The sequence below is a fragment of the Vipera berus genome, assembly GCF_964194415.1.
Source record: "Vipera berus genome assembly, chromosome: 12".
Classification (NCBI taxonomy): domain Eukaryota; kingdom Metazoa; phylum Chordata; class Lepidosauria; order Squamata; family Viperidae; genus Vipera; species Vipera berus.
The window spans coordinates 21288551-21315995 of record NC_138215.1 but is presented as its reverse complement, the minus strand read 5'-3'; the positions used below and the strand labels follow the sequence as shown (position 1 = coordinate 21315995).

Sequence of the window (27445 nt, the reverse complement as noted above, 5' to 3'; positions counted from 1 at the left end):
CTGAGGAACTCCACAAATGAGAGGCCTCGGGGCGGATCTCTGCCCTCCCGCCAACACCGACTGCGAGCGGCCCAGGAGATAGGAGGAGAACCACCGTAAAACGGTGCCTCCCACTCCCAACCCCCTGAGACGCCGCAGCAGGATACCATGGTCGATGGTATCGAAAGCCGCTGAGAGATCTAATAGGACCAGGACAGAGGAGCAACCCCTGTCCCTAGCCCTCCAGAGATCATTCACCAGCGCGACCAATGCCGTCTCCGTGCTGTGTCCGGGTCTGAAACCCGATTGGTACGGGTCCAGATAATCAGTTTCCTCCAGGAACAGAGGAAGCTGATGCGCCACCACACTCTCAACAACCTTCGCCAAAAAGCGAAGGTTGGAGACTGGACGATAGTTATTTAAAACAGCCGGGTCCAAAGCAGGCTTCTTGAGGAGGGGTCTCACCACCGCCTCCTTCAAGGCGGCAGGGAAGACACCCTCCTTCAAAGAAGCAGTTATTACTGCATGGAACCAGCCTCGTGTCCCCTCCCGGGCCGCATAAGCTAGCCAGGAGGGGCACGGATCCAACAAACAGGTGGTGGTGCTCAGTCTCCCCATGATCCTGTCCACATCATCAGGGGAAACAGGGTCGAACTCAGTCCAGATAACATGCTCAAGACCGCCCGATTCCTCCACATTAGACTCTGCCCAGTCAGAGTCCAGACCGGTCCGGATCTGAGCGATTTTGTCCGCCAGATGATGACTAAACTCCTCAGCTCGTCCCCGCAAGGGATCCTCTCTCACCTCCTGGTTAAGGAGGGAGCGAGTTACCCTAAACAGGGCGGCCGGGCGATTATCTGCGGACGCGATAAGGGCAGCAAAGTAGTTAGACTTCGCCGTCCTTATCGCCGCAAGATAAGACCTTATAAAGTTTCCTCACCAAAGCTTCCTCCACAAAGGAGGAGCTGCTTTCATTAGAAGGTCTCTACGACAAAGAAATGGGAGGGAGATCATCGGTAACGTTGGATGCAGCCACAGTTTGCTAAGGGTCTGGTATGAATGTGTACTGTTAGTTGGGGACAGAAGAGAAGAGCTTAGTGTGTGCTGGGAGCCAAGCAGTTTGCATAACTGGAAGATAAGGAAGCCCTTCACCTTCTTGGTGCTGCTTGACACGAGTCAGCCAAATCAGTTCACAAATATTCCATCCTGGGCTTTCCCTCACCTGGAGATGTGTATTCATTGCCCATGAAGGAATCCCCATACTTAGTTCTTGAGCTTTTAACCTGTCTGATGAAGCAACAAAACCATCCTGAAATTGCAAAGTTGCTGCCTTTCTTTCCCCTTTAAATGTTGTCATTAATAGCAGAAATAAGATTGTGTCTGATGTGGTGCTTTTAAAAAAATAACAGGATGCAGCATTTATTTCTGAATCTAAATATCAAATTCTTTACAAAATACTGCATGGTTAAAAAGGAAAGGTCAGATAATACGTTTGCAAAGGTCCTTTTCTTTTAGATTTAAGCCTGGATAATTGCAGTCATAATTTTAGAGCTGGAAAGAAAGAGAATTGTACATGAAAGTATTTACCCAAAGCTCTCAAAGCCCAATGGATTATACATGGGCTTGGATAATGAACTAGTGTAGATAGAAAGCAAAGAAAATCTGGGCATATCTAGCATATCTGATGTGCCTCTCTGAACATTTGCCAAACAATAACCCCTAGGATAGTGCCCATAGGGGTTTACATGGTGAGAGAAGCATCTGGTTTATGTCAGTGTTTAATGCCAAATCAAAACATTTGGTTTTTAATTTAAAGAAAATCAAATCAGACGGTTTTCTTTAATGTTGTTGATTATATCAAATCTCTCGGTCCAGACCTACATTCCTGTTTCCAGTTCAGAGAGAGCAGCCTTTGTACAGTTTGAATAGCTCAGAGCTGATAGTCTCTGAAGAGAAGAGAGGGAAACATCGGGAAGTTGACTTTTCCAAGTGATCCTTGAATGGCTTTGTTGCTTGAGGCCAGGGATCCCAACAGGATGACATGGGCATTTTAAGTCCCTATGTTAACAGCTCAGAGCCTGCAGCTGCAGGCTTGGTAACTTTGCCTTTGTCAGGTGAATGGATTCACAGACTTGCCGTGGTGGTGTTCAAATTACTCATATTTCGTTCCTAGTCAGGTGTGCGTTGAGAATGATTATATAAGAACAATAGGAACTGCATTGGGGAGAGAATCACAGGGAATCACAGTTATTGATAGAATGGAATATTTATCCCTCCGGGTTGAACTATGAGGTCCATGGTGCTCTCTGAGCTTGGTTGTTTTCTTGCAGAGGTTTCATTACCTAACTAGGTAACATCAGTCTTAGAAGGGAGTGGGGTTTGCTCTCATTTTATATTCTACTGGCTTGCCCTATCAGGTCAATTACAGATACATTAATAAAACTTTCAGAGTTGCCAAGCTGAATATTTCTAAACATTTCCTTTTCTTCAATTGTTGTTCAGCTAATTTTTTTAACGTGTAGATTCTAGCATATCAAATAGTTCAAATGGCTACATTTATATTGTGACATTTCTTTTTTTTCCAGATTTATTCTCCTGACCACACTAGCAGTAGCTTTCCTTCAAATCCTTCAACACCTGTTGGATCACCATCATCTCTCACAGGTACTGTCCATCCCCCCCTACCTCCTCTTCCTTTTTCAAAATCTTGTAAGAACTGGTTTTTTAGCAGAGAGATGTGCGCTGGCAGTTGTGCTGTTTTGTTGGATCTCTCTTCTCCAGTATACCTCAAAGAGCTGCTGAGCATGTGCAGAGAACCTATGAATGCCCCTTTATCCAAAAATTGTTGTGTGAGGTACTCCCATTCAGCATATTGGTAACAAGTCATTACTTTTCTGGGAAGGTTATCTCTACCCCCCACTTCCAGTTGTCAGTCAGTATTCTGTGCTTGGTCCTTGCTGGGTTCCACAAAGAAACACAATCCAAACTGCATATAAAAATTATAGAAAGCTCTTTATAAATCAGAAGATGTTGGCAGCAGTAAGATGCATTTCTCCTGCTTGTGCCATGCTTCAGCAATGTTGATTTTGACAGGTGCTGGTCAGTGGTCAAGAACTGGAGGACAAGCCCCTTCATCTCCAAGCTATGAAAATTCTTTACATTCGTTGGTAAGAATTGCTGGACAACTCTGGCCAAGAAATGGCTTGCTGGTTTTATTGAAACAAATCTTATTTAAACATTCATTTCCTCTAACAGAACCAAGATACTTGTTTTTGTGTACATTGCCTTTCAAAACCATTTTCTCAGGAAAACTTACAGTTCATTAAAATCATTAATTTAGCAATAATTAAAACTGCAAGACCGAAATGAGTTTTATTTTTGGGAGCTTCCTGCATTGAGTTGAAAATAGTATAATTCTGCTTGCCACTTACATTACTACATCAGCATCTCTTGTTCAAGGACCGTCGGTCTGAAAGGATATTGCAGAATTGGAAAATATGCCAAAAGGCAATTGGTGTAACTCAAGAAAGAAGGCACCGCGTGGGGCTCTTCAGCACAAAAAAATTAAGGATAAAGAGACCCATTGTGTGTATGGAGTGAAAGGGATGCACAGTATCCAGTCTTGCGACCATCAGCATGAAAGGAGTTTAGGGGGATGAATCTGAACTGGTTGCTTCCGATCGCTGCCTCTGTGTTCTGCAGACTTAGCTGTGGAAGGGGCGGAGTGGGGGGGGGGAGAAAGTGGTCTGCTTCCCGGATCCCCCACTAAATACTTTGAGGGGATCTGTGGAGGGGAGATGGTGATAGGAATTACTGTAGAAAGCTGCCAGTCCCGTCTCAGAAGCAGAAGAGAAAAATAATGTGTACATATTGATAAAGCATTTTGCATCTGTAAGGTCTCCCAAGGTAAAATTTTTCTCATGCAGCTAACAAATACAGTAATTTGCCTACTGCCATCCATTGTGAATGTACAAAAGCAATCTATAGAGATTGCTTTAAAAAAGGTAAAGGTTCCCCCGCACATGCGTGCTAGTTGTTTCCGACTCTAGGGGCCGGTGCTCATCTCCGTTTCAAAGCCGAAGAGCCAGCGCTTGTCCGAGGACGTCTCCGTGGTCGTGTGGCCGGCATGACTAGACACCAAAGGCGCACGGAACGCTGTTACCTTCCCACCGTAGTGGTCCCTATTTTTCTACTTGCATTTTTACGTGCTTTCGAACTGCTAGGTGGGCAGAAGCTGGGACGAGTAACAGGCGCTCACTCTGTTACGCGGCACTCGGGATTCGACCCGCCAAACTGCCGACCTTCTGATCGACAAGCTCAGCGTCCTAACCCACTGAGCACAGCATTTTATCCCCTTATTTTTGAGTTTAATTAAACCTTTGTGAAATTAACTTAACTAACCACTGAGGCTGACCTGCATATCAGCTATTTACCTCACCTCTTTATCGTTACTTAACTTGTGCTTTGCTTCTTGTTCTGTCTTGAATTTGCCAGAAAAATCGAGTTGAGCAACAGCTTCATGAGCATTTGCAAGATGCTATGTCCTTCTTAAAGGATGTCTGTGAGGTACTATTTCTGTTTAGAGGGTGCCTTTTGGAGGGGTTTTTTTTGTTAACTCTACTTAACAGATTTTTAAAAGTAAGCGCCCACCCCATTTACTATGGCATGGCTGATGCATCTCTTCCTTCCATCAGTTTGTCTTTTCAACTTGTAGAAAGGCTATAAATGTGAATGCTCTTTTCCATACTTTATTTGAACAATCAATAAATATATGCCAAGATAAATCCTGGCATGAAATCTGATTCAAGAGCTCAAACCTGAAAGCAAACTGCTCTATCTCAACCCGCCCCCCGCCCCCCTTTCGTGCATTTTGCGTCATGGCAGTAATGGTCAAATCTGACTCTCTTTGGGAAGAGGGCAGGATCCTGATGAAAGGAGCCCATTGTGGGGCTTGTGCCTCCTTGCTCAATCATAACCGTGTCTTTTGGCTGGAAACAGATCAGGACCACAGAGGCTCTGCCCGACTCTCAGGACTGGCTGAGGGAAGAAGGAAGAGTTTGCAGGATGTGATGGAACTTGGAACCTGTTTTTAATACTAATCTCCTCTGGCTATTCCTGCTTGCTGTCATTTGTTGCCTAGAAAACAGTCAAATTATGGTACTATTTTTCCTTTTTAATCCCCATTGAGAGTTTTGCTTCCTTTCCCCTCTCTTCTTTCTTTCAAGTTTATTCCAGAATACTAAACAAGATTAGTTTTGTAGTTCGCCTCTCTTTTGTTTTGGAGCCAGAAGTGTTACCCTCTCACATAGTTGCTGGTTCACTTCTGGGCTGTTTTTGAAGTCCTTTTGATACCGCCACATTTCCCTGGCTGCCTTTCCCATTGTAGAATGCTTGAGGATAGAGTGGAATAAACCGCTCTGTGCCATAAATGACCTTCCTGCACCCCTCAATCCCAACAGCAGTCCCGGATGGAAGACCGCCTGGACAGACTCGATGACGCCATCCACGTGCTGAGAAACCATGCCGTGGGGCCTTCGACGAGCCTGGCAGGGGCTCACGGAGAGATGGAGGGCTTATTGCGGCTATCCCACAATGGGCCCGTTAGCACTTTGAATGCCACTTACGACACTGCCAGTAGACAAGCCTCGATGGTGAGCTTCTGATCTTTCCTTATTGGGGAGACCCACTCTTTTCCAAACTGGGGCACGAATGTTTGAGGCTGATTGGTAAGAGTCGTTATTCAGGTGCCAAATTGATCAAGACCTGGAGGGGAGGGGGGTGGGGGGGTTTGACAAGAATAATGTAGAGAAGGGCAGATCTGAAATGGTTGGCCGAGTGAACAGAGCACAGACCAGGGATATCCTTTTTTATATAGCTTAGCTTTCCAAGCACACAAGCCAAGGGGGTCTCTGGGCACCGGTAACCCCTATGGGAAACTGCCTGCCTGCAGCCCCATAGCAGCTGGGCATTTTATAATGAAGGGAGGATTCCAACTTCTCAATCCATTAGCAGCTGTTTGATTACTGAAAGGGATAGAATACAGCAGTCATTTTGTACAACAAAATTCCATTCATATTAATTGTGTTAAGCAGTGGTTTATTCATTTATTTTACTATAGAAAAAAGATGTGATGAAGCAGACTGCTTAATGCATCACATGCACAGATGTTGAAAGCTTTCCTTGAGGGGAAGGGCAGAATTCACAGATCAGATTCACATACAGAACAAGGTCTGTTCTAATCTGCTGGATGATTCTTGGTATATTTTCTTTCTGAAGTCCATTTCCCTGCAGATATTCTGAGTCTTTGTGCTCAACCCTGAATACATTTTCCTTCTTTTGAAGGAATCTTGGGGCATGCTGGAACTAGCTGGTTGCAGATTTTTTTTTATTGAAAAGTTTTACAGTACATTTTTTAAAATAGAAAAAAGAAAAAAACTCCCTCCCCCTCTCCCCTCCCCTCCCCTTCCCCCCTCCCCTCCCCCTCCCCCCCCCAACTTCCCAGAGCTGAATACAGGGTATAAACTCACAAACGTAAGCTAAAATATGCTAACAACAAAAATAAAACATTAAATTCTATCGCACTTTAACTCTCCATAGTCATAACTATATTACTAACAAATAACTAATAATATGTCATATAAAACCACTACTTAATCAAATGCTAAATGAAACTTTTTAGTCCCATATTTATTCTGAATATATTCAATCCATCTTCTCCATTCCACAATATATCTCTGTTGCGAATGTTCTTTCAAATATGCTGAGATCTTTGCCATTTCCGCCAGATTAGAGACTTTCAAAGTCCACTCTTCTATAGTCGGCAGTTCCTCTTTCTTCCAATATTGCGCTACTAAAAGTCTTGCTGCCGTAATTAAATTCAACATCAATTTAGTATCTGTAACAGTAAAGTCTGTGATAATACCCAACAAAAACAACCGGAGAAGACCTTATTTTTTTTCTTAAATATCTTTTGCATATTCTACCAAATTTTAATCCAAAAAGCTTTGACTTTTTTACAAGTCCACCATATGTGAAAATACGTTGCATCCTCACAACCACACCTCCAACATTTGGGCTGGCAGTTCGGATACATACTTGCTAATTTTTTAGGGTCTAAGTGCCACCTATAAAACATTTTATAAAAATTCTCTTAAATTTTGGGCCTGTGTAAATTTTACGTTTCTAACCCAAATCTTTTCCCAGGTATCCATTGTTATAACCTCCTGAAAATTCTGGGCCCACTTTATCCTACAATCTTTAACAAGTTCCGTTTCTGAATCAATTTCTATCAGTGCATTATATATCCTTCTTATATGTGCTTGACCTTGATCTCTAATTTGTTTTACCAAATTTCCATCAGTTATCGAAAAGCCAACTTTCTGATCTTATTTCCATCTTGCTTGTAACTGCCCATACTGAAACCAGGTTTGCACAATCTTTTCTTCTTTTAAAATATTATATTTATTTATTTATTTATTTTATTTAATTAAATTTCTATACCGCCCTATTCCCGAAGGACTCAGGGCGGTTTAATTGCCATACATTCCTTTCTAATCTTAAAATTTCTTTATATGTGGTCTCATCATGTTTAAATCCAACATTTATATTTTCTATTGCATGTTTAGGTATTGCCCAAATTGGTATCTTATAATTTAACTTATGTCTATATTTTTTCCATACTCGCAACAGAGCATACCTTAATATATGTATCTTAAACACATTATCCACCTTCTTATCATACAATAAATATGCATGCCAACCAAATAACAAATCGTAACCCTCAAGATTTAATAATCTCCCTTGTGTTAAATTGAACCAATCGCTGGTTGCAGATTTGTATAGGTGAAACTGTCTAGTCATCAAGTTAAGGATGGGGTCGGGTCAGCAGAGGGCATAAGCTGCAAGCCTAATACTGTTTCAGACATGTAGTTTATTGCTCTTGAAAACTATTTAAAGCATAATATATCTTTAACCTGGTCTTTGTGGTCTAATGCCAGTGTTAAATTACGCTTCATTTTAGCTTTTATCTAAGTTTTGGAAAGTGTGACTTCATAAAATAAATACTCATCTGGGTACTGGTAAAACTCGATGTCTTGATCATCAGAGGAGCCAGCAGGAAGGACCCAATGGAATGGCAACACCACACACACACCCAATCCCGCCACTCAGCGTTTTCATCCTGGCAAGCAGGCGGCCTGCTTGGGGGGGGCGTGCGGGGGGGGCAGCAGGATTGGCAAGTACCAGCCCAAAGCCAAACAAGCACCCTTCCTTCCGTCCCTGGTTTTGGTCCAGTCGACACTCTGGGCCCCATGAGGTGCCTGGAAGAGGGCATGTCCCTCTGCTTGGTTCTTACACGTTCTCATGCCCTGTTCCATTCTTCATACTGTCGTGTCTCCCTTTCTCACACACACACCCAACCACACCATCCCAGCACCACTGCAGCTCTTAAGTAGCACATAGGACCATCATTAAAGGCATGAAACCAAGTGGAGAGTCGTCAGTCAGAGACTCTAATGGATTCAGAGAGCTGAAATGGAAGAACTCTTTATGTTCCTGGCAATTCTACAATCATTTAAGTATAAATATTGTGAGATCGATATCCTAGTCCACAGAACATCCCATGCCATACTTCCAGGAAGGGCACTCTAGCTCATTCCAGGTACAGCCTGTGACTCCACTACCACCCAAGTTCTTCACACAGTCCCAGTTTTCCTTCCCAAAGGTCAGCAACAAGAGTGCCCATCTTGCTCCTGCAGAAAGTGTGGAGGGTGACTCCCGGGGAGTAGTGTCCCTCAGCAAGCTCCTCCACTAGCTCACTGACTTCCCACGTGGCACATGTGATTTCTGCTGTAGGATTGCAATCAGCACAATGGCAAAAATTTCCCAGGTTAATTGGAGATTGCTGACCTCATTCCAGGCTGAAGGGTAACCTGTGTCTGTGCTGTCTTTGTCTAGGTCAGCACACATCAGGAAGATGGCGTCAGCCTCAGTAGCAACCATTCAGGGTTGTGCAACACAGTTCCTGCCCAGAGTACAGAACTAAACCATAAAACCCAAGAAAGCTATAGAGGTGAGTCACATTTCAATTTCTTCACTCAGGAAATTTAGTGGGAATCTTTGAAATGAGTAATTACCGTAAGCCCTTTTCACAGATTTGCAGGATTCCTCCCCCCCCCCGTGTCTGTCTGTCTCTCTCTTGGCACTGAGTGTGCATAGAGCCTTCCCTTCAGATATAGAACCCTCTGGGGTATTCCAGAAGTTTCCAATCAAACCATACTCATCTGGACGTTCTACAGAAAGCTTGCACCCATTTCTGCAACAGGTTTCAAATTGTAACTCTTCAAATATGCCCTTGCACTATTTCATAGGAACTGCCACTTTCTCTTTGCTCTTGATTTTGCCTGCCATCCATTAAGAGGACAGTTACAGCTTCTCTCTTCTAAAGGGGTGGGTGAGGGTTACAGTTTTCTATCCTTTTATTTTGGGTTTTTATTGTTTGTAAGAGGCCCAGAGTCACTGAGAGTGGCTGGGCACCCATATAAATCTTACCCATAAATAAAATAGGCCATGTTGCGCTTCATTGGGTTTCCTTGCAGGGCTGCCTGCTAGACTGCCAACCCCGTCCGTAGCCCTAGGCCCGCTGCGGATCAAGTTGGAGCACAAGGAGAAGGAGGACAATGCACAGGTACCCACGTCTTCCGATGACATGAAATCTGATGACGAGTCCTCCCAGAAGGATATCAAAATCTCCTCCAGAGGCAGGACGAGGTATGTCGGCTTCTTTCCTCCTAACCCAGAAATCAAGGGGTCCGTCTGGATCAGAAAGAGCAGAAGAGGTAGAGGGGGGTTACCCTTGGGGTTGAGGTTTGGGCATCAGGCTGGAATATAGGCAGATTGTCAGGATGGAATGACGGTCAGTTTTCCTTCTTAAGTTTAGTGGAAGTAGTCCTTGGATTACAATGGCATTAGGGACTGGAATTCCTGTTGTTAAATTACGAGGCGGTCGTAAAACATGACATCACGTGACCGCATCACTTAGTGACAGCAAGGGGTTGGCAGTCCCCAGACATGCAGGTTGTTAAATGGGTAGAGGCAGGAGTCTGAAGTAATGAGCAATGGGGGTGGGAGGGATGCTGGTGGGGGGAGATCAGGGGAGAGCTGGTATGCGTGCAGTGGGTTGCTAAGGGTGGGAGAAAAAGCAGAAGAGACTAGAGCTAGTTGCGACCTTACCCGCTTTGCTTGGGAGAAGTGATCGTGTGACTGCAGCTCCCTTCTGGGCCCAGATCACAATCATGGGACGTCTGTGATGGCCAGAACTTCAAGGGCTGGTTGTACATCCATTTTTTTAGTGCCACCATAACTTAGAACAATTGCTGATTGAATGGATGTAAGCTGAGGATTGCCCAGTCTGTTGTGACTTCTGAAAGTTCCTGGACCATCTGACCCAGATCAGAAGGGCTTGTGTCTGATTACCTGGCTGCACTTGCTGTCCAAACAAAGCAGCACATTGCTAAATCTTAAAAAGTTTGGCTTACACGGTTGACAACTAGAAAGGGGCAAGAAAAAGACTCATATTAGCAGTGAACGATAGTGGCCAGGTCTCTCCCCTGTATAACCTGGCAGGCTGTGAGTTTGTGCCCATTCTTGTGAGAAGCAGAGCAGGCACAGCAGCCTCTTGGAGACCAAAAGCACAGTGTTTGTTGCACAAAATGCAGATCTAAGCATGAAATTGTTTACTCCTTCAAAAATTCCAGCTGGTAATAATAGGCAAGACAATAATCTGTGAATGTGGAAGAACAGAATTGTCTCTCAATGCCTTTCCTGTCTTTGTTTCAAAAGCAGCACGAACGAAGATGAAGAGCTGAACCCAGAGCAGAAGCTGGAGCGGGAGCGGGAGCGGCGGATGGCCAACAACGCCCGGGAGCGCTTGCGTGTCCGGGACATCAACGAAGCCTTCAAGGAGCTGGGCCGGATGTGCCAGCTGCACCTGAAGAGTGAAAAGCCCCAGACCAAGCTGCTGATCCTTCACCAGGCCGTGGCCGTCATCCTCAGCCTGGAGCAGCAGGTCCGAGGTGAGCTGGGGCTGGAGGTTCCCGTTGCCCCTGAAGGCAAGCACTGCCTGTGCTCCATCACAGGCTAAAGGAGGGGGGCGGCAGGCTGGGAATTAGTCTGTAGAAAAGAGGGAAAGAGGATTTTGCTCAACCAGAGCCATCTCACCTTCCGCTCATTCTCTTTCCCTCTATTTACTTGTTTCCTTCATATCATAATTTGCCATCTTTTAGGGTTGTCAGTGCATAGATCAGCCCTCCTGCGCACAACAATTAGGGTTGTCCTCAGACTGGCCAAGCCTGACCTCCGTGGGCTTGCGTGGTTCCATCATGGAATTGGGTGATGGTCCTCCTGATGGTGGAAAACAGCACCAGGATTTTCTGGGATTTGAGCAAGTTGCTTCCTTTCTACAGCCTTGAGTTTGGCAGCCTCAGATTCAGCAATTATGCTTTCATAGCTTTTTCCTCCAAGGTTTTTAACACTACAAATGTTTTTCCAAGTGTTCCATCACACTGTCCAATATTGCCTGTATTTGAAAATAGAAACATAAAGGGGAGAAGGGATGAAGTTGAACATTAATTTTTTGAACATTAATTATTTTATAGTCACAGGAAAAACCAATCTAGAATTTAGCTTTGCATTTACTGTCTTCTGGGGCGCCAAGCCAGCCTTTGTCAGGCATCTTCACACGTCTCTATGTTAACCCCAGAGCCTTGTGTTTTAAACAGAGGCACTTTTTAAAAAACACATTTTGTCAAGTCCATCTATTTTGATTCTTACATGATTTGCCTGCTTCCGATAGCTGCAACTGAAAATAAAGTTAATCTGTAGTAACAAATCCATATTTTGTCCATTTCAGATTTGAACAATCCTTTCTAGAGGTCAAGTTATAAAATTCTTTATACTCTCCTCCTTTGGTGGAACTGAAATAACAGTTGACTTCCAATAGGCAAGCATTTTTATTCCAGAAATGATGCAGCTCACATCAAAGTCACCTACTTCCTAAAGGGGGTGTTTCTTCTTTCTTCCGGGGAGCCTGCTGGATCGGCTGTGGTGCTTTCTCAGCTGAGCATTTCCAGGATGTGTATATAAATGAGATGCTGATGGTATCAGCAATAGCATCTACTCAGGGATCTGAAGCACTGACATCTCATTCATTTCATGACTTCTGCTAGCAGTAGGGACCTAATTTTTATTCTGCTTCCCTGCCTCAGGGATCTTGTAAAGCAGGGGTGTCAACCTGCGGGCCGGACGCATCATCCGGAAGCCGTGCCCACCCCATTGCCGGCAATAGCAAAACCATCCCAATACATTGCGCGATATCATGTGACGTCGCGAGTTTGACGTGTCATAAGAATTGGGAACTCTATGGAAAAAGACTGCCGCTGTTTTTCAGATCTTCTCTTGGAGGATTGGGTGTGACGGCTTGTGTCTGAACCTTCAAATCTGAAGCTGTCTGGGCAGCTTTGCATCGGTCACCTTCCCTTGCTTGACTCCCTCAGGGAAGCATTTAAGCGAGCCTTGAGTTCTTTGAAGGAAGAGTGGGCTATAAACTCGTCCCATTGAAAGTGCACTTTTAAACAGAAAGGCTCCTTGTTTACTACAAGAATGGGTCAAGCCCCACTAGAGATTCCAAAGAGCAGGAGTTCCCACAGACATCTGCATGGGGGGAGGGGCCAGTTTGGAAGAGTGTAGATGGAGAGGTGTAACATGTAAGGAGGGCTTTCCTGCATATTCTGCCCCCAGGCGTGGGCTCCACGCCAATGTTGCCCAATGCTAGCAGCTTAAAGAGGTATTTCCCATTTCTTTCTTTCTTTACTTCTAGAGAGGAACCTGAACCCCAAAGCAGCTTGCCTTAAGCGAAGGGAAGAGGAAAAGGGGTCTGTTGTATCAGCAGAGCCCCCAACCCCCCATCCAGGAAGCCATCCGGCGCTTAGTGAAACTGCCAATCCAGTAGGACATATGTGAGGTGACGTTTTTATGTCTGCGGGTGGGAGGGGGGCTGACATGGATGTTGATGGGCATACAGGGTATACCAAAACACTTTGCGTTAAGTTGAACTACACCATCACAAAACCAAGACTGTATGTTGGAATCCTTTACTACTTTAGTCCAAGATCACCAGCACAATTTATTAAAAGCAACAGTCACACTCAGCAAAGTGTGAGGCTGCGCAGCTCTGGCACCTCAGATTATGGTGCTCTGAATGAGAACCAGATCCTCCGGTCCAGAAGCCAGAGTCCAGGCCACCTGGTGCCCTGCACCTGTCAGTGCTTCAACATTGCCCTTTTAATGTCCAGATCAGAATCCAGAACCCTGTGGAAGAGACCAAGAAGAGGGGATCTTTTGTTCACAAGGACACTCAACGTAGCACTGACCATCTCGCTGGAGAAACAGCCCGTCCAGAAGTGGCCCTTGGAGAAAAATGGCCCCAGAAGGGAGAGCAAGAGCACCAGCACCTCTCCTCCTCCTCCTCCCGTGGCTCCAGCACAATCAGAGACTCCCATCTCCTCTCCACTTGGTGGGGAAACTGCCTTGTGCCTCAACTGAATTGACAAGTGCATTGTAACTACAAAACATTATTTATTTGTACTGGAACTATAAAGATCCACCGTATGAAGGGAAACATTGATCTGTTTAAAGCTTGTTTGAAATACTGATATTGAGAAGTGCATTTTGAGAATGAAGCCACAATGCCACTGACCCTTCACATTCCACCATGCCTACAAGTGTCTTAAAGAAGGGACAAGGACATGTGCCAGCTCCCCTCTCTCTGGACATGCACAAGCCACATAGAACCACAGCACTCCTTGAGCTGAAAGCCCCTCTGCCTTTTGCATTCTCAGATGGCTCCCTCCCTGCTAAGGCTTCCGATGGGACGGACCGTTGTAGGGCTGAGAGGAAGCCCACCTAGAGCTGCCCTGGAGCCGTAAGGACAAGCCCGGCCGACCTAAGCACAACCTGGGTTGAAATCCTGGCCTGGGATGAGAGCAGTGCAGTCCAGGGTGCCCCGATTCTAGCTTCCCCGTGGAGGAGGCGGCTGCTGCCTCCTTCCTGGTCAGTTGCCTTTGCCGAGTGCGTAGCAGGGAGGCCCTGTCTCTGGGCCATTCCTCCCCCTTTGATCCTTTGAACTTAAGCTGTCTTCCATTGTAGCAGCCCAGAGAGAAACCCGCCACCATGGCACTGCCCTGCTATCCTCAGCAAGCTTCTCTGGCAAGACGTGAATTGCTTTGAGGGTGTTGTGGCTCTAGCTGGCTTCCTTCTACAAAGGGGGCGTGTCTCTCAGATGGTTCCTACCACATGCTGGTTTGTTAAGTGGCTGTCCTAAAGTGATCCTGGGCAAGTGTCTGCCGCCTCCTCAGTGTTCCCCAGCCAGTGGTCTTTGGGTCCTGGCTGGTGAATTCCTGGCTCTTGTTGGGCTGTGCAGGATGTGTGCAGTGCACCCCAAAGCTTCCCTTGTAAAACCGAGAGAGAGCATTTGGCTTATTTTTCACTGTAGCTAGTCTTTTATACAATAATCTTGTAAGAAGTTTCTTGAATTCTAAATATTACTCTTTCTAGATTTTTGAAATAAAAAAATGTTTTCAGTAAAAATTTTCTTACTTTATTTTACTATATTAGGTAGTAAGAAATGTAGGGTTGTTTAACCATAACCTGTTCATTAATATCAGAAATTTACAATAGCATTGTAAGAGCATAGTAGGGTTCTAGCATCCTGTGTAGTACCTTATGGAGTATTGTAAGAGCTATTTGTCCAAGATGAATTGCTTCTCATCTTGTTATTCAATTTCCATATGTTGGTTATTGCAAATTGTACCCTGTGTCAAATTTCACGATATTACAGATAAACCTTTTTGACCAGCAACAGGTTCAACACTTTTTTTGTCAATGTAACAGAAAACACTATGTATATAACATTTATGTAGCAATAAATGTCCCATCCTTTTGTATTTATTGTTTTCAGACAATCTTTAACAATTTTTATGCCGTTGTCTATTTTTGGGTAAATCCTTATCTGCCCATGAATAGAAAGAATGAAGCTTAAATGGACATGCCAAGTGATTTAAAGCCATGTTAATTTTAGTGTTTAAAAAGTGATGTGAAGCCATTCCCCATTTAAATTAAAATTAACAAGGATGCTGAATTTTTTTTCTCTAGATTTACACTGCTTCTCTATTTGCTGCTTTAAACAATCTGGAACATGCCCAGCGCACAGGCCTGGTTCAGACAAATCCACACGCAGAGATCAGAGGAAAAGCTTTCCTGGCAAAGGCAAGGCAAGAGGAGGGCCAGGAATGGGAGGGACCAGGGAGCAGAGCAGGAGGGCCGGGGGAGGTTGGCCACAAATGCTTTACGCCCATTTCAAGTGAGGCGTAAGGGCAGGGTGGAGGGGGAGAAACAATGGACCTCAAGACAAAATGGCCCAAGATTGTTTTAGAGGTTGCGTTTGGGACCAGGTAGAGAACGAAATATGGAGGTTGCATGCAAATTGCTATTCCCACTCCATTGCAATTTTTATTTATTCTTTCAATTTATATGGCCACTTATATCAAACGGGAGGAAAGCCATGTCAAATCTAGACAGCACACTAAAAAGCAGAGACATCACCCTGTCAACAAAAGTGCGTATAGTCAAGGTGATGGTCTTCCCAGTTACAATGTATGGCAGTGAAAGCTGGACCATAAGAAAGGCTGAGCGCCAAAGAATTGAAGCCTTTGAACTATGGTGCTGGAGAAGACTCCTACGAGTCCCTTGGACTGCAAGGCGATCAAACCGGTCAGTCCTAGAGGAGATCAACCCTGACTGCTCTGTAGAAGGCCAGATCCTGAAGCTAAAACTCAAATACTTTGGCCACCTAATGAGAAGGAAGGATTCACTGGAGAAGAGCCTAATGCTGGGAAAGATTGAGGGCAAGAGAAGAAGGGGACGACAGAGAATGAGGTGGCTGGATGGAGTCACTGAAGCAGTAGGTGTGAGCTTAAATGGACTCCAGAAGATGGTAGAGGACAGGAAGGCCTGGAGGAACATTGTCCATAGGGTCGCGATGGGTCGGACACGACTTCGCAACTAACAACAACAATATCAAACGTGTTCCTGGGCGCAAACAATTATAAAACCAATTTAAAAATAATGCAAAAAATAAATGCATATGGAAGCCAAAAAATATATAATCCATATATTATATTTGATATCTGCATAAGATAATCTTCAAAAATAAAATTACAAAAATAAAGGAATAAACCTTATAAGAGCAGGCAGAGGACATTTGCAAATGAGGTGATCCACAATGGCTGTGGGATCCAGTCTGCCTCTCAGGAAATAGTACTTGCCCTCGAGTGCTGCTTAGGGGCTCCACTCACTAAATAATATATTTATATATCGCCAACTCCATACAGATTGCTTGTGGTATGAAACATAAAGCTCAAAAGGCCCCAAATCCATAGGAAATGCCCACCAGTCAAACTTCCCTGCCTCAGCAGTATTTATAAATCCAAAGCTCTGGAAGCAACTCATGAACACCATTGCAGATCCATTCCCTGATTACTTGCTGGCTTGGAAGTGATGGAGACAGATACATGTTGTGTCTGGACCAGCCTTCAACCTCCCAATTCTGCACATTACAGATGTTGGGGATGTTATGAGCTGCCTAAGGATGCTTGAGATTTGCAGTAAGCAGACTCCCCAGGGTCCTTTGGATGTTTCATCTTTCAGGGCTGCTGTGGAATCTCCCCGGAGCATCCAGAGTTGCACCCTTTGTGCCCCCCTCACGATGGGTCACCCTCGGGTTTGTAGTTATTCCCACAGAAGGCAAGATTGGCTGTCTGCTGGAGTTTTTGATCATATAAGCAAGCTGTCCTGAGAATCCCAGTCTGGAGTCACAACTGAAAGGGCTTTCTGGGGAAAAGATCTGATCTGGAGCTAGCTTGAAATAGAATTCTAGAGTTCTCATCCTAGCAACACCAGAATCCAAACGATGGCTTAGAATACAAGGCAGCTAGCCGCCATGATGTCTGTCTTTACTGTCAATCAGTGAGCAATGACCACAAGGAGGTTGTCCCTGAGCCAAGTTGTGTGAAGGTTGTCACTCGGTGAAACCGAGCATCCGGGGCCTTCATTGTGCTGTCCAGCCCTTCAACACCATGGGGGCCATGCAGCTAAAACTTCATTCTTTACTTTCCCCTTTCAGCAATCCTTATGCTCTAGCTAGGTAAGTTTTAAGAAGACAAAACTAGTTTTGCAAAGTGAGATAATCCAGAACCTTGCTTGGCAAGGTTCTGCCTCCTGCTTCTGCTCCTCCCCCAAGAACCCCAACTAAATTAGGCTGGGAAGGGCTGCTTTGAAGGCTGTAATGGGGCGGATGGCTCTGCTTCGTTATTTGCCAGATCTTCAGAATCTGCCATTCTGGTTCTGGTGGCGAGTGGGTCTCTGAGCTGTTAAATCACTCGAATAAATAGAGCCTCACCTGGGGTGATATAGGCACCCAAGGTCGCCCTGAAAGTCACAGCCAGAGCAGGCTCCGAGTAGGGCCTCCTAGGAAGGAGGGTGACGGGGCCTGAAAACAGTCCCAGGCATGGGTCGGGTGGGTGCCTTCGCTATGCTTCTCGGCTTGCTTGAGCAGGCAGATTCCAGAGTCCCTCCAAACACCTGTCCCATTTCAAGAAACACCCAGGTATTCCCCCAGCAGGTGGCGCCCTTGCCTAAGCTCCAGAGCCCCGAGGCGCTCGCGGGAGGAGCCCTTGGATTGGGGCTGGAGGGAGGCGGCTGACCGGGATCGTTTTCCTTTCCGGGGACACAAATGAACGGGAAGAATCTTTCAGAAACAAGGGGCTGCAATCCGGCCTTGGACAGTGGAAGGCGCCTGTTTGCAGGGGGGAGGGCAGAGCGAACTCCTTCGGGCCATTGTTCTTTCCTCCCCTTGCCGGCAGCAGAGCCGGGGGCTGCCTTCCCTACTGCCTCCGGGCCCCCCCCACGTTTGGCAGAGGCGCTGGGGCGGCGGCGGAGCGGCTCCGCCCGGAGTGCCCCGATTCCCGGCTGTGCGGGGTCCCAAGCCCCCTCTCCGTCGGGCAGAAGCAGGCGGCTCCGGAGCGCGTGCAGAGGGTGGGCGGCCGTCCTCGCCCCGCCCCGCCCGGCGGGCTGCCCGTCTCAGGTCCCTCCCTCGGCGGCCTGGAAGAAGCGGGCGGTCCGGGCGGCGGGCAGAGGCGCTCGCTCGGCGGAGGACGCGGCGCGGGCCGGACGGAGGTGCGCGGGGCCGGGGCGCGCTGCGCGAGGGTCGGGCGGCCGTCAGGCGGGCGCGGGGTCGAGAGGACGGCCCGCCGCTGACAGCCTCCGCTGCTGCGTTCCGCCGGGTCGAGGCCAGTTCGCCCGGACGGCACCGGATCCGCCGGTCGGGGATGCGGCGCTGCTAGCGCCTCGCCTCCCTCTCCACGGACGGCCGGGCGCAATCGCTGCCTCGGCCGGCCTCTCCCGGTGGCCCTTTTGGGGTCGGCCTGGAGGGACTAGGGAAGCCAAGCTAGACAGACGCATGGCAGATGCCCGGAGCTCCCCCGCGCACCTGCCCCGGCTCTGCCCCGGCTCTGCCCCGGCTCTGCCCCGGCTCTGCCCCGGCTCTGCCCCGGCTCTGCCCCGGCTCTGCCCCGGCTCTGCCCCGGCTCTGCCCCGGCGCCCAGCCCGCCCGGCTCCGGCGTGGCCTGGCCAGGGGAGGTCCGGCGGGGAGGCCCCGCTGCCTTGCCGAGAGCTCCGCCGAAGGGCCCGCCTGTCAGCCCCGAGGGGCGTCTCGGGCGGGGCTGTTCGAGCTCTGCTCTCGCCGGCCGGCTTTTCCCGGGCTGCGCGTTGGGTAGTCCTGCCAGGCGGCGCTGCGCTGCACCTCCGGGAGATTCGCCTCCCCACGTCGGGTTGTTCCTGCTCCCTCCGGGGGGGAGGGGGGGCTTCGTAGTGAGTCCTTGGTTTTAAAAGAATTGCTTTTTGCTTTTATCCAGCCAGGAGGCGATAGGAGCGCTTGACGCCAAGTGCCTCCGGCGGGGCCGCCCCGTAGCAAGGAGGGCCGGACCCTCTCCGGCTGCCTCCCCCCGCGGCCGCTGCTCTGTCAGCCGGCCGGAGCCCTGATCGGCTGGCCGTGGCTGCCGTGACTACGCCCAGAGAGAAGCAGAAGCAATTGTGGGTGTCGCCTTTCCTCCGCCTTCCTTTTAAAACCGCCTTGTTCATTCAGAGGAATGACTTCTAAGTTGTTAACGAGCATGCTAAGCGTTACGCCTATTTTAGTGCATGGCACCTACCGTAGTAGGAGGTTGGAAGCAGCGCTGGCTTGTCTGACCCTTTTGCTCTCTGCCTTGGCCTCCCCCCGCCCGCCCCCGGCCGAAGAGGGCGGATCTCCTTTGCCTAATGGTGCCACAGAAAAGCCAGGAAAGGGAGGCTGGGGCCAGGCGGCTTCGGCAGGGAGGGCAAAGGGTGTTTGCTGCTGCGCTGCCGGGTTGGATATGGGAAGCCCCCTCCCTTTCTGATCTGATCCAGCTTCTTCCTTTCTCCCACCACACCTGCAAGGGGGGGGGCGCCTGCCCACTCGGCTGTGATTCATGGGTTTTGGAGTACAGAGTTCTCTGTGCCCTGAACTTGCACCTTGGCGTGCCACCCATTTCTCTTCTTGGCGACCCAGCTCCTCCCTCTGGTGGTGGGGAAGGGGCCTCTGGGGCTGGGGGCTGGACACCAGGTGGCTCAGCAGCAGCTGGCTGTGGACATGGCGCATCGGCCCATGGGACGTTGGTCGGGCCGTTGGTCGTGAGGGGACTACTGCACTAGAGGCCCAAAATCTTCTGTGGCAAAGAGGCCAAAGCTGGCTCAGTTCGCAAGCTGCAGGAAATTTCTATAAAAAAAAGCTTGTTGAGGTTGTTTGTTGTGTCGTGCTAGGAAGGGAGAATCAACTTTGGTTCTAAGTCATCATTATAGACCCCAGAACTTCTCCGTCTCCGGTGCCAACCCAGCACACATTTTGGCACACCTCCACCCATCCACCCCCCACCCCCCCGGGGATTTCTGGAAGAGGCTGAGCTGCTGCAGGGGGAAGCAGGCCATGGGGTTCCCTCGCTCTCACCTTTCCCTCGCAGAACTTCCTTCTCACAATGTTTGTGAAAATGACTAAAGTAATTCAAGGAAATGCTGGGACCCCACGAAAGCGGAGACTTGCCCAGAAGACCCCCCCCCTCCAAATGCCAGATGACCTATGTGCAGTGAATGTGTAGAGAAGAGTTTGAGGAGGGACCTTGGGTCCGAAGGGCCCAGCGTGTCAGGAGTGTGAATGGGGCCACGCCTGGATCCCTAGAAGCAAGGAGTGTGCAAACTGGCCAGAAGGCCTGGCAGTCGGAAAAGAAGGCTCACTTGGCAGCTGCTGGCAGAAAGGTTGGAAAGAAAAGATTTCAAGGGGAGGAGATTTTTGAGTGAAAGGAAAAGGAACACACAACAGAATCATTTGCTTGTGACAAGAGAGGAGAATCGCAAAGAAAGCGCTGAACTTCCAAAGTCCTTCAGGCACTCCTGTTCACATAAATCCGGCATGCCCCTCGCATTCCCACCAGGTGGGCAGGAGGATACAGGGTCAGGGTCCTCCTCTTAAACGCTGGCAAAGGGACCTCAGAAAGCCTGCAAAATGGCACTGAGAGTGATGAGTATCAGTTGAGGAAACCAGCCAAGGTCTGAAAAGACAACTAGATATTTTGACCCTGGCAAAGCTTCTGCTGGAGAAAAGTATTTGCTCAGTCTCAGAAAATGAGGTTAGATTCCAAAAAGGTAATCATTTATGGAACAGCCACAATGGACTTTGTGAAGTGAGGGCTGCGGCCAGTGTCCACCACTCATTTCCTAGCAGGCTAATCTCTGTTTACAGACAAAATCTGTTTCGCCTAAAAATCCTGCTGCTGGATCCACCAGCTGTAGCTGGACTAACCAGAAGCCAAGGTTACAGTGGATATACATTTGTGTGAATAAAATTCAGAAAGGGCAACAAATAGAGATCTCTGAAAGTATAAAACAGGATGAGAGCCAACACTGGAATAAATGTGGGGAAACAGACTCTTTCTAAGAGCCTATGCCCCTCCACAAGCAGAATGACTGACCTCTAAAAAGCCATAAAACAATGTGTGTGGCTGGTTCTGTGTAGATTTGAAACCTGGGAGGTTGAGTAAGCGAAAGGAAGGAAATGGGAGGGCATTTGGAGGCGGCCTAGAGCAATGGAAGGATATGACAGAATAGGAGATGGAATCCAAGAGGAACTGGGGAAAGTGTAGGAAGAGAAGGAAAAGAAGAGGATGTGGGTCAACTTCATTTGAAGACTGGCAGGAGAAGTGACTGGTTTGTGACTGCATAAAGTGGGGAAACTGGGCGGGCTAGCTGGGCACTGCCAGAGCAAGGGGCAGAGGGCAGAGGAGAGGACAGGGGTCTGCCTCATTCTTCCAAGAGAATGGAATGATAATTGAGAAAGGAGGAAAGAAAGGCATTTTGTGATGCCAAGAGCTGGGCAAAGGCAGCCAGAGGTGAGGAGAGAAAGAATGGCAGAGGACAGGGTAACAACTGGGGATAGACTAGAGGCGTGTGCAGGAGGTGAAGTCCCACGAAGGCCAAGTTGCATTTCCCCTGCCAGAGGAGAGCTGCTCTGCACAGGAGCCATTTCAGGCCTCTGCAAAAGAGCGCCTGTGCTGAAGGGAACCCCCTGGGGAGAAAGGCTTGGCTTGGCTCCAATGGCAGGCTGGGACACAAACCAGCCATTGTCTTTGAAAACCGAAGCTGCCTGTTGAGATTTCTGTGCAACTCCCAGTTGTCACTCAGCCAGAGCCTGGCCATGGCTTCTCGCAAAGGCTGCTGGCTTGCTTTCCTTGGTTTAGGGAGGAGCTCAACTTGGACTGTGAACAGTTTTGTTCTGGAGGTTCTTCAGCAAAACTGCGGCAGACCAAAAGGGGAAACGAAGAGACAATGCAGCTGTTGGACGCGGATGAAGCTTGGGACCGAAACGGAGCTTCATTCTGGGCCCAAAGTCCAGGAAGCTCTGCAAACCGATGGTACTTTGGGGGCTCCTGCCGCTCCACATATGAGTCCAGGTCCCCCTTTGTGGTGAATTTCAGGAACCCTCTCTGCCGCTCTAGATGAGGATCGGTTTGTGTAGGACTGTAGGACATCTTGAGTGGATTGTAGGAGGAGAACAGAATGCATCTCCGGCTTCTCTGGCTTGGACTCCTTTAGGGATGGGCTGGAACAGTCTGCTCCAGAAGGAGCTGGGAGGAGACCGGTCCTGCCTGGGCAGCCTCCTCTTTCTGGCCTGCTGCTTTTGCATGAGCAGCACAAGGTCAGCCTGTGTCCGACCCTTCCTTGGGAGAGGATGGAGCCAGTTCCTGGAGGGGGTTCGTGAGGGCCACACCAGACCAGGCAGGTCTGTGCCCAGCAGGCCTTGGCTCTGGCTACCCAGTGTCTGGCCCCAGAAACAGACGCACGCGCACACACACACCACCAACACCGTGGCTGTGATAGGAAAGCTCCCCTGAGACTCAACCTGGGAGACTCACCAGCCAATTAGTGGCCTTGGCACTAAGCTGCCAACCGGCTAGCAGCTCCCCCCTCCCCCCCCAAAGGTGCCCCTTTGGCCCTTGCTTTGGAGGCTCCATTTCAGGCAAGGAAGGGGCCCCTGTCACAAAACCCACCCGCCCTCTAGCATCCGAAGGGTGTCACCTGCCCTCTCTGCTGATGGGGGGGGGCTGTTTCTAGAGGGCGGGGTGTAACAAGTGCGGGCGGAGAATGAGGAAGAATGCCCTGGTTCCAATCTGCTCCCCTCCCTGGGCAGCTGGCCCCGGAGAGCCCCCCCTCCCTTGTCCCGTGCTGTGGGTGGGCGCCTGCCAAGGCCCGCCGTCCGGAGCGCCCCTTCCCACAAGGGAGGATAAAGAGGACGATTGTCCGAGCTTGGAGACAATCGGAGAGGGCAGTCTGGCCGCTGGCCACGCGGAGAGGGAGGCTGTTCAGTCGGGGAGGCGGCCATTGGGCGGCTATGCGGGAGAGCGAGCGAGGCAGCCCGATGACAGCGCCGAGGGCGATCGAGGATTTGCCGCCCCGAGCGAGGGTTAGCTCCGGCCTCGGATTTGGCTTGCCCGGCGCGAAGGCTCCAGCTCAGAAGGCTGCCCCGCGTGGCGAGCGGGGGCTCCGGAGTTCAGGCGCCCTTTTCCTTGCTCCTTTGCAGCCGAATTCCTGGGTACCGAAAGGTCCGGGAGTGACTGCTCAGCCGAGAGAGCCGAACCAGCCGCTGCTCCTGGGAAGGCTCCGAGGGGGGCAGCAGCTGGACGCCGCCTCTGCGGGCCCGGCTCTGTTTCGCCAGGCAGCGCTCTCGGGCAAGCGAAGCAGCTTCGCGGAGAGAGCAGCGGAGCCGACCGGAGCGGCCGGGGAAGGAGTCTGCTCTTAGTTTTGGCTCCAAACGGGCATCTGAAGGGCCTTTAAAGCAGCCTTGAGCCTCTAGGAAAAGGTTAAAAGCAACATGCTTAGATCAAGTAGTCCCAGCTTTCTTTAGGAGGGCAGGAGCTGTGCCGGGAGAAAAATAAAAGGGGGGAGGGGGTGTCTGGAATCTGCATCTTTCCTCTTTTTAGGGATGCCACAAAGTGGCCTGGCTGGGGGTACCTAATTGGAGGAGCTTCAGGTCAATAAAAATGTGATCATAAGTAACTTCCAGCTGGCCACTGAACTTGGTGAAACTGGCCTATGAGATTCATAACCCGTCCTGGACAAGCTTCCCACCCAGTAGAAGCAAGATGGGCACCCATATTACTGATGTGCCAAAAACCCGGCTTGTGTAAACAGTTTGAGGGGTGGTGGAGTCACAGGCTGCACCTGGAATGAGCCAGGTGCCCTAGCATGGGCACAAAATTAAGGATTTGGGTTCATATGCTGATGGAACTGCTATCTTTTAAGGGCATGTCTCTGCACCAATTACAGCATAGAATCAAAACAGCATTAAGCCTCCAAAATCAATGAAAAATGATAACATATTAAGAGGTGGCAAATCATGATATCAGTAGAATCTGTTCAACCAGCATTTAGCTGGTTATCCCCAAATTGTAGACCCACATTGTGTGGTGAGTCCACCAATCTCTTTGCTAGACTCAGCTACATGCCGTTTCTTGTAACCCAGCTCCAAAATCTGTTCTGATAATCTGTGGATTCCACAGGATGTGGGGTCTGTCCAGGTGTGACTAGATCTAGGCCTTGTTTCCTGGCTGTCTTTTCTGATAATTCCTGGAAGCTGGACTGCTGAAGTGAGTTGTGAATATGAGGAACAAACAAATGGAATTCATCTGAAAGTGGCTTGAAGGTCCGGGAGGAATTGCAGAGCTGAGAAAAGCTAACAGACGTCATTTCCTGCCAATGGCCCACCTGGTCCAGCTGAAGCTTGGAGTCCAAGGCGGTCTAGAGCCCAGCCTCCCCACAAACAGGAGATGATTCCCAGTGCCAACTCCTGGTATGGGGAGTGGGGCTGACCTGTGCCCCAAACTGAACAGGGTCAAAGGGGCAGCCTTGCCCATTGCTAGCCTTGGAAGCACCTACTCAAGGGTCTCTGGGGCTTGCTAGCCTGGAATCCAGGAGGTGGACCAGGCTTTGGGGCTGGGAAACTGGTGGGGGGAGCTGCTCACTGGGAATTGAGGCATGGCAAGCCTGGCAGAAAAGCAGAATTCCTAACCTGAGTCTAGCAAGGAGGCAGCAGCTGGTGAAGGGCAGGGGTTGGGCAGACAGTGCGTGGTCTAGCTCTTTTGGCTGCTTAAGGCCTAGGAGGGAATGGCCTGTCGAAGCTGGGACATAGCCTGGATTTATTGCCCATTTTCTGCAAGGCCGGGAGGCCTGTGCACAATTAGTAAACTCTCCCCCAAGCCCAGCCCTACACCACTAAGAAGTTCTCCAGAAAAGGCATGTTAAGGATGTAAAATTTCAGCATTAGGACATCAGTTGCATTTGGGAAATCAAGCATCAGGTGCCAAAGGGAAGTTTCCTGGCTCTGAGCCAGAAGCTGAGGCAGCAGCAGGAAGGGAGGGCCAGGTTAACACTGGTCTGCACTTAGGAACCAACAATATTCATCAAAATGGGGGCTTCCAGAGGGTTGCAAAGATGGGATGGTAGTCTCCTCAGACAGGAGTCAATCAAAAGCAAAGCATTTGTTGCCAACAGATGAACTGAAATATTAATGAAAGGTAGTGGAGCAACTGACGCAAAACACCATGGAAAACAGGCCCGGAGTTGAAGAGAGCAGGAAGCGCAGCACCTCCCAGGCTTTGCTTGGCACCCGGCTGACACAAACAGCACTTAGGCGGCTGCCGCCTTACCAGCCGGGCACCCTGTAAGAGAGCATTCCAGAGCGGGGCGGCTGCTGAGCTGGACGGCTCTCCTCCTGCTGTGCTTCCTGTAGCTGGAGGATCAAAGCGGGAGTTGGGAAGTGGGGAGGCCCCCCCCCCCCGCGGCTATGCTGAAGGCAGGAGGAAGGGAGGGCACTGCTGCCAGGGCCCATAGAAAGAGGGGGGCTGTCCCTGAGCTCCACCTGCATCGCCCGGCCACTTGCCTGGAAACCTTGAGACAGCCAGGAATTTCAGGAAGGCTTTTTCCTGGGCAAGGTCACCGCCTCACTTCTTCCTCTCTGCTTTTTTCATAGCTGTGGTCTGTGGGAATTATGAAGTCCTCTCCTGACGGTTTCCGGCAGCGGCAGCAGGACCGGGTGACCCCCCCCAAGGTGGCAACACTGGAGAGCACAAAGAACCTTCCGAATGCCAAGGCCGGGTCTTATGGAGTCGCCATCCGGGTCCAAGGGATCGATGGCCATCCCTACCTCGTGCTCAACAACACTGAGGGATGCTTGTCAACAAATCTCTTGGGGCCTGAAAATGCCCAGCAGGTTGCAGCTGATCAGCCAGAGCCAGATTCTGCTTTTCCTGCCATTGGACAAGTCAAGAAGAGCCAGGAAGGAAGGCCCTTCGGCGGGCTTTGGGATAATGCACCGTCCTGCTGGATTGAAAGCCGGAAGCAGGCCAGCAGGGAGGAGGGGAAGAAAACAGCCTCACCTTTCAAAGATGAGATTTCCCAGGCCTCCAATCTGCTGAACTTCCAGAAATATCCAGAGCTGCTTCAACCCTACAATCCTGCGAACAGCATCTTGACTCCCAAGGACCTTCAGCCTTGCCTGCTTGGCAAATCCCAGCCTCTTGAGGATGAAGGAAAATTGGGTTCCAGGCCTTGGAACTCGTCTTTGAAGGCAGCACTAGATGACTCAGCTCCCCAGTATGCAGAACTGGCTAAATCAAAACTGAAAACAGTGGACTTGGCCAAGCCCGACCAGAACCACCAGCAGCTGGAAAGCTCTGGGGTTGCTAACCGTCCTGGTGGAAGTCCCGAGCCACTCTCTCCTGGGGCTGGATCTTCACCTGCTGCAAGCTCCTCTGCCTGCCCAGGGGCTAGGAGATGCAGACCGGACCTCCTGCCTTTCCGCCAGCCAGACTCGGCAGGAGCAGCCCTGAATGGCTCCCAGAAATCTACATCTTCGTCCACTACTCCAACTTCTGTTGTCTCCACATCCAGATTTTTCCTAGATGACCAAGAATACGCCATCTATGCCAACCACGTCAACCGGCATGAAAACCGGCGTTATATCCCATTTTTGCCTGGAACCGGCCGTGATATTGATACTGGCTCCATTCCTACAGTTGAAGAGCTGATTGAAAAATTTGACAGGAAAGTTTGTCCCCAAAGAAGGGGAAGATTAGGGTTCAGGACTCGAACTCTTCCAGAGAATCCTAGGCGATCCAAGAGCGTAGACAGCGCCCTGTCTTGTGGACCACATTCTGATTGCATCGGTGACTTCACCAAAAGCTTGGGAAGGTCGTCTGAGCATTTGGTCCAATCCTCCCAAGTTTGTCTGCAGAAGCCGCTGTCTCCAGAGAAGAAGGCAGCCTCTCTTGGGGAGCAGATGGCCCCTTGGGCAGCAGGCAAGCTCCAAACAACGCCAGGAATGAGAGATTCTCCCAGCAGCCACTTTAGTTCCTTGCAGCATCTTAGACGAGATCAAATGGACCCAGAGAGTTTGCCTTCTAAGTCTTCCACTCTTCCAAGGCAGTGTAAAAAAAGAGACCATAAAATTCTGGTCTCCGCTCTCTTGTTACCAAACAGCACTGTGAGTCAGAATCACTCGATGGAAACTTTTGCTTCTGGTTCGAAAAATGCTCAGGTAACTTGTGGTGATGGATGGCTGCTTCAGTGTGAGCTGGTCAGAGGCCACTCAGCTCCCATGGCGTAGTGTTGGCCAGAGGGACGGAAGGGGCAGCAATGCCTGGGGAAGGGAGGCTGCTGAGTGGAGAAATGGGCAGAGTTGAGCAGAATGACTTCTGGCTTCAAGGCAGAGGGATTGGCAGCTAGCGGGTAT

The 27445-nt window shown here is 49.3% G+C and overlaps 2 protein-coding genes across 21 annotated transcripts in view; both read left to right on the top strand.

Annotated features, from left to right (window-relative positions):
* Positions 1–17759, top strand: part of TCF12 (transcription factor 12) — a 65096-nt gene extending 47337 nt beyond the window's left edge. For 5 of the 10 annotated variants that reach the window (XM_081337133.1, XM_081337127.1, XM_081337134.1 and 2 more), the window contains 9 exons: positions 2565–2643; positions 3073–3146; positions 4474–4545; positions 5439–5630; positions 8935–9049; positions 9576–9747; positions 10819–11051; positions 12854–12997; positions 13329–14978. In XM_081337133.1, coding sequence (XP_081193259.1) covers positions 2565–2643; positions 3073–3146; positions 4474–4545; positions 5439–5630; positions 8935–9049; positions 9576–9747; positions 10819–11051; positions 12854–12996 — 1080 coding nt within the window. In that variant the 3' untranslated portion in view covers position 12997; positions 13329–14978. Of the gene's footprint in view, positions 1–2564; positions 2644–3072; positions 3147–4473; positions 4546–5438; positions 5631–8934; positions 9050–9575; positions 9748–10818; positions 11052–11887; positions 11978–12853; positions 14979–15186 lie in introns of those variants that run through there. The other 5 variants (XR_014027659.1, XM_081337130.1, XM_081337131.1 and 2 more) reach the window with 5 other exon arrangements.
* Positions 17759–27445, top strand: part of CGNL1 (cingulin like 1) — a 26899-nt gene continuing 17212 nt past the window's right edge. For 5 of the 11 annotated variants that reach the window (XM_081337113.1, XM_081337108.1, XM_081337109.1 and 2 more), the window contains exons 1-3: positions 18191–18267; positions 19005–22070; positions 25685–27250. In XM_081337113.1, coding sequence (XP_081193239.1) covers positions 22068–22070; positions 25685–27250 — 1569 coding nt within the window. In that variant the 5' untranslated portion in view covers positions 18191–18267; positions 19005–22067. Of the gene's footprint in view, positions 18268–18295; positions 22355–22744; positions 23259–25684; positions 27251–27445 lie in introns of those variants that run through there. The other 6 variants (XM_081337110.1, XM_081337104.1, XM_081337111.1 and 3 more) reach the window with 6 other exon arrangements.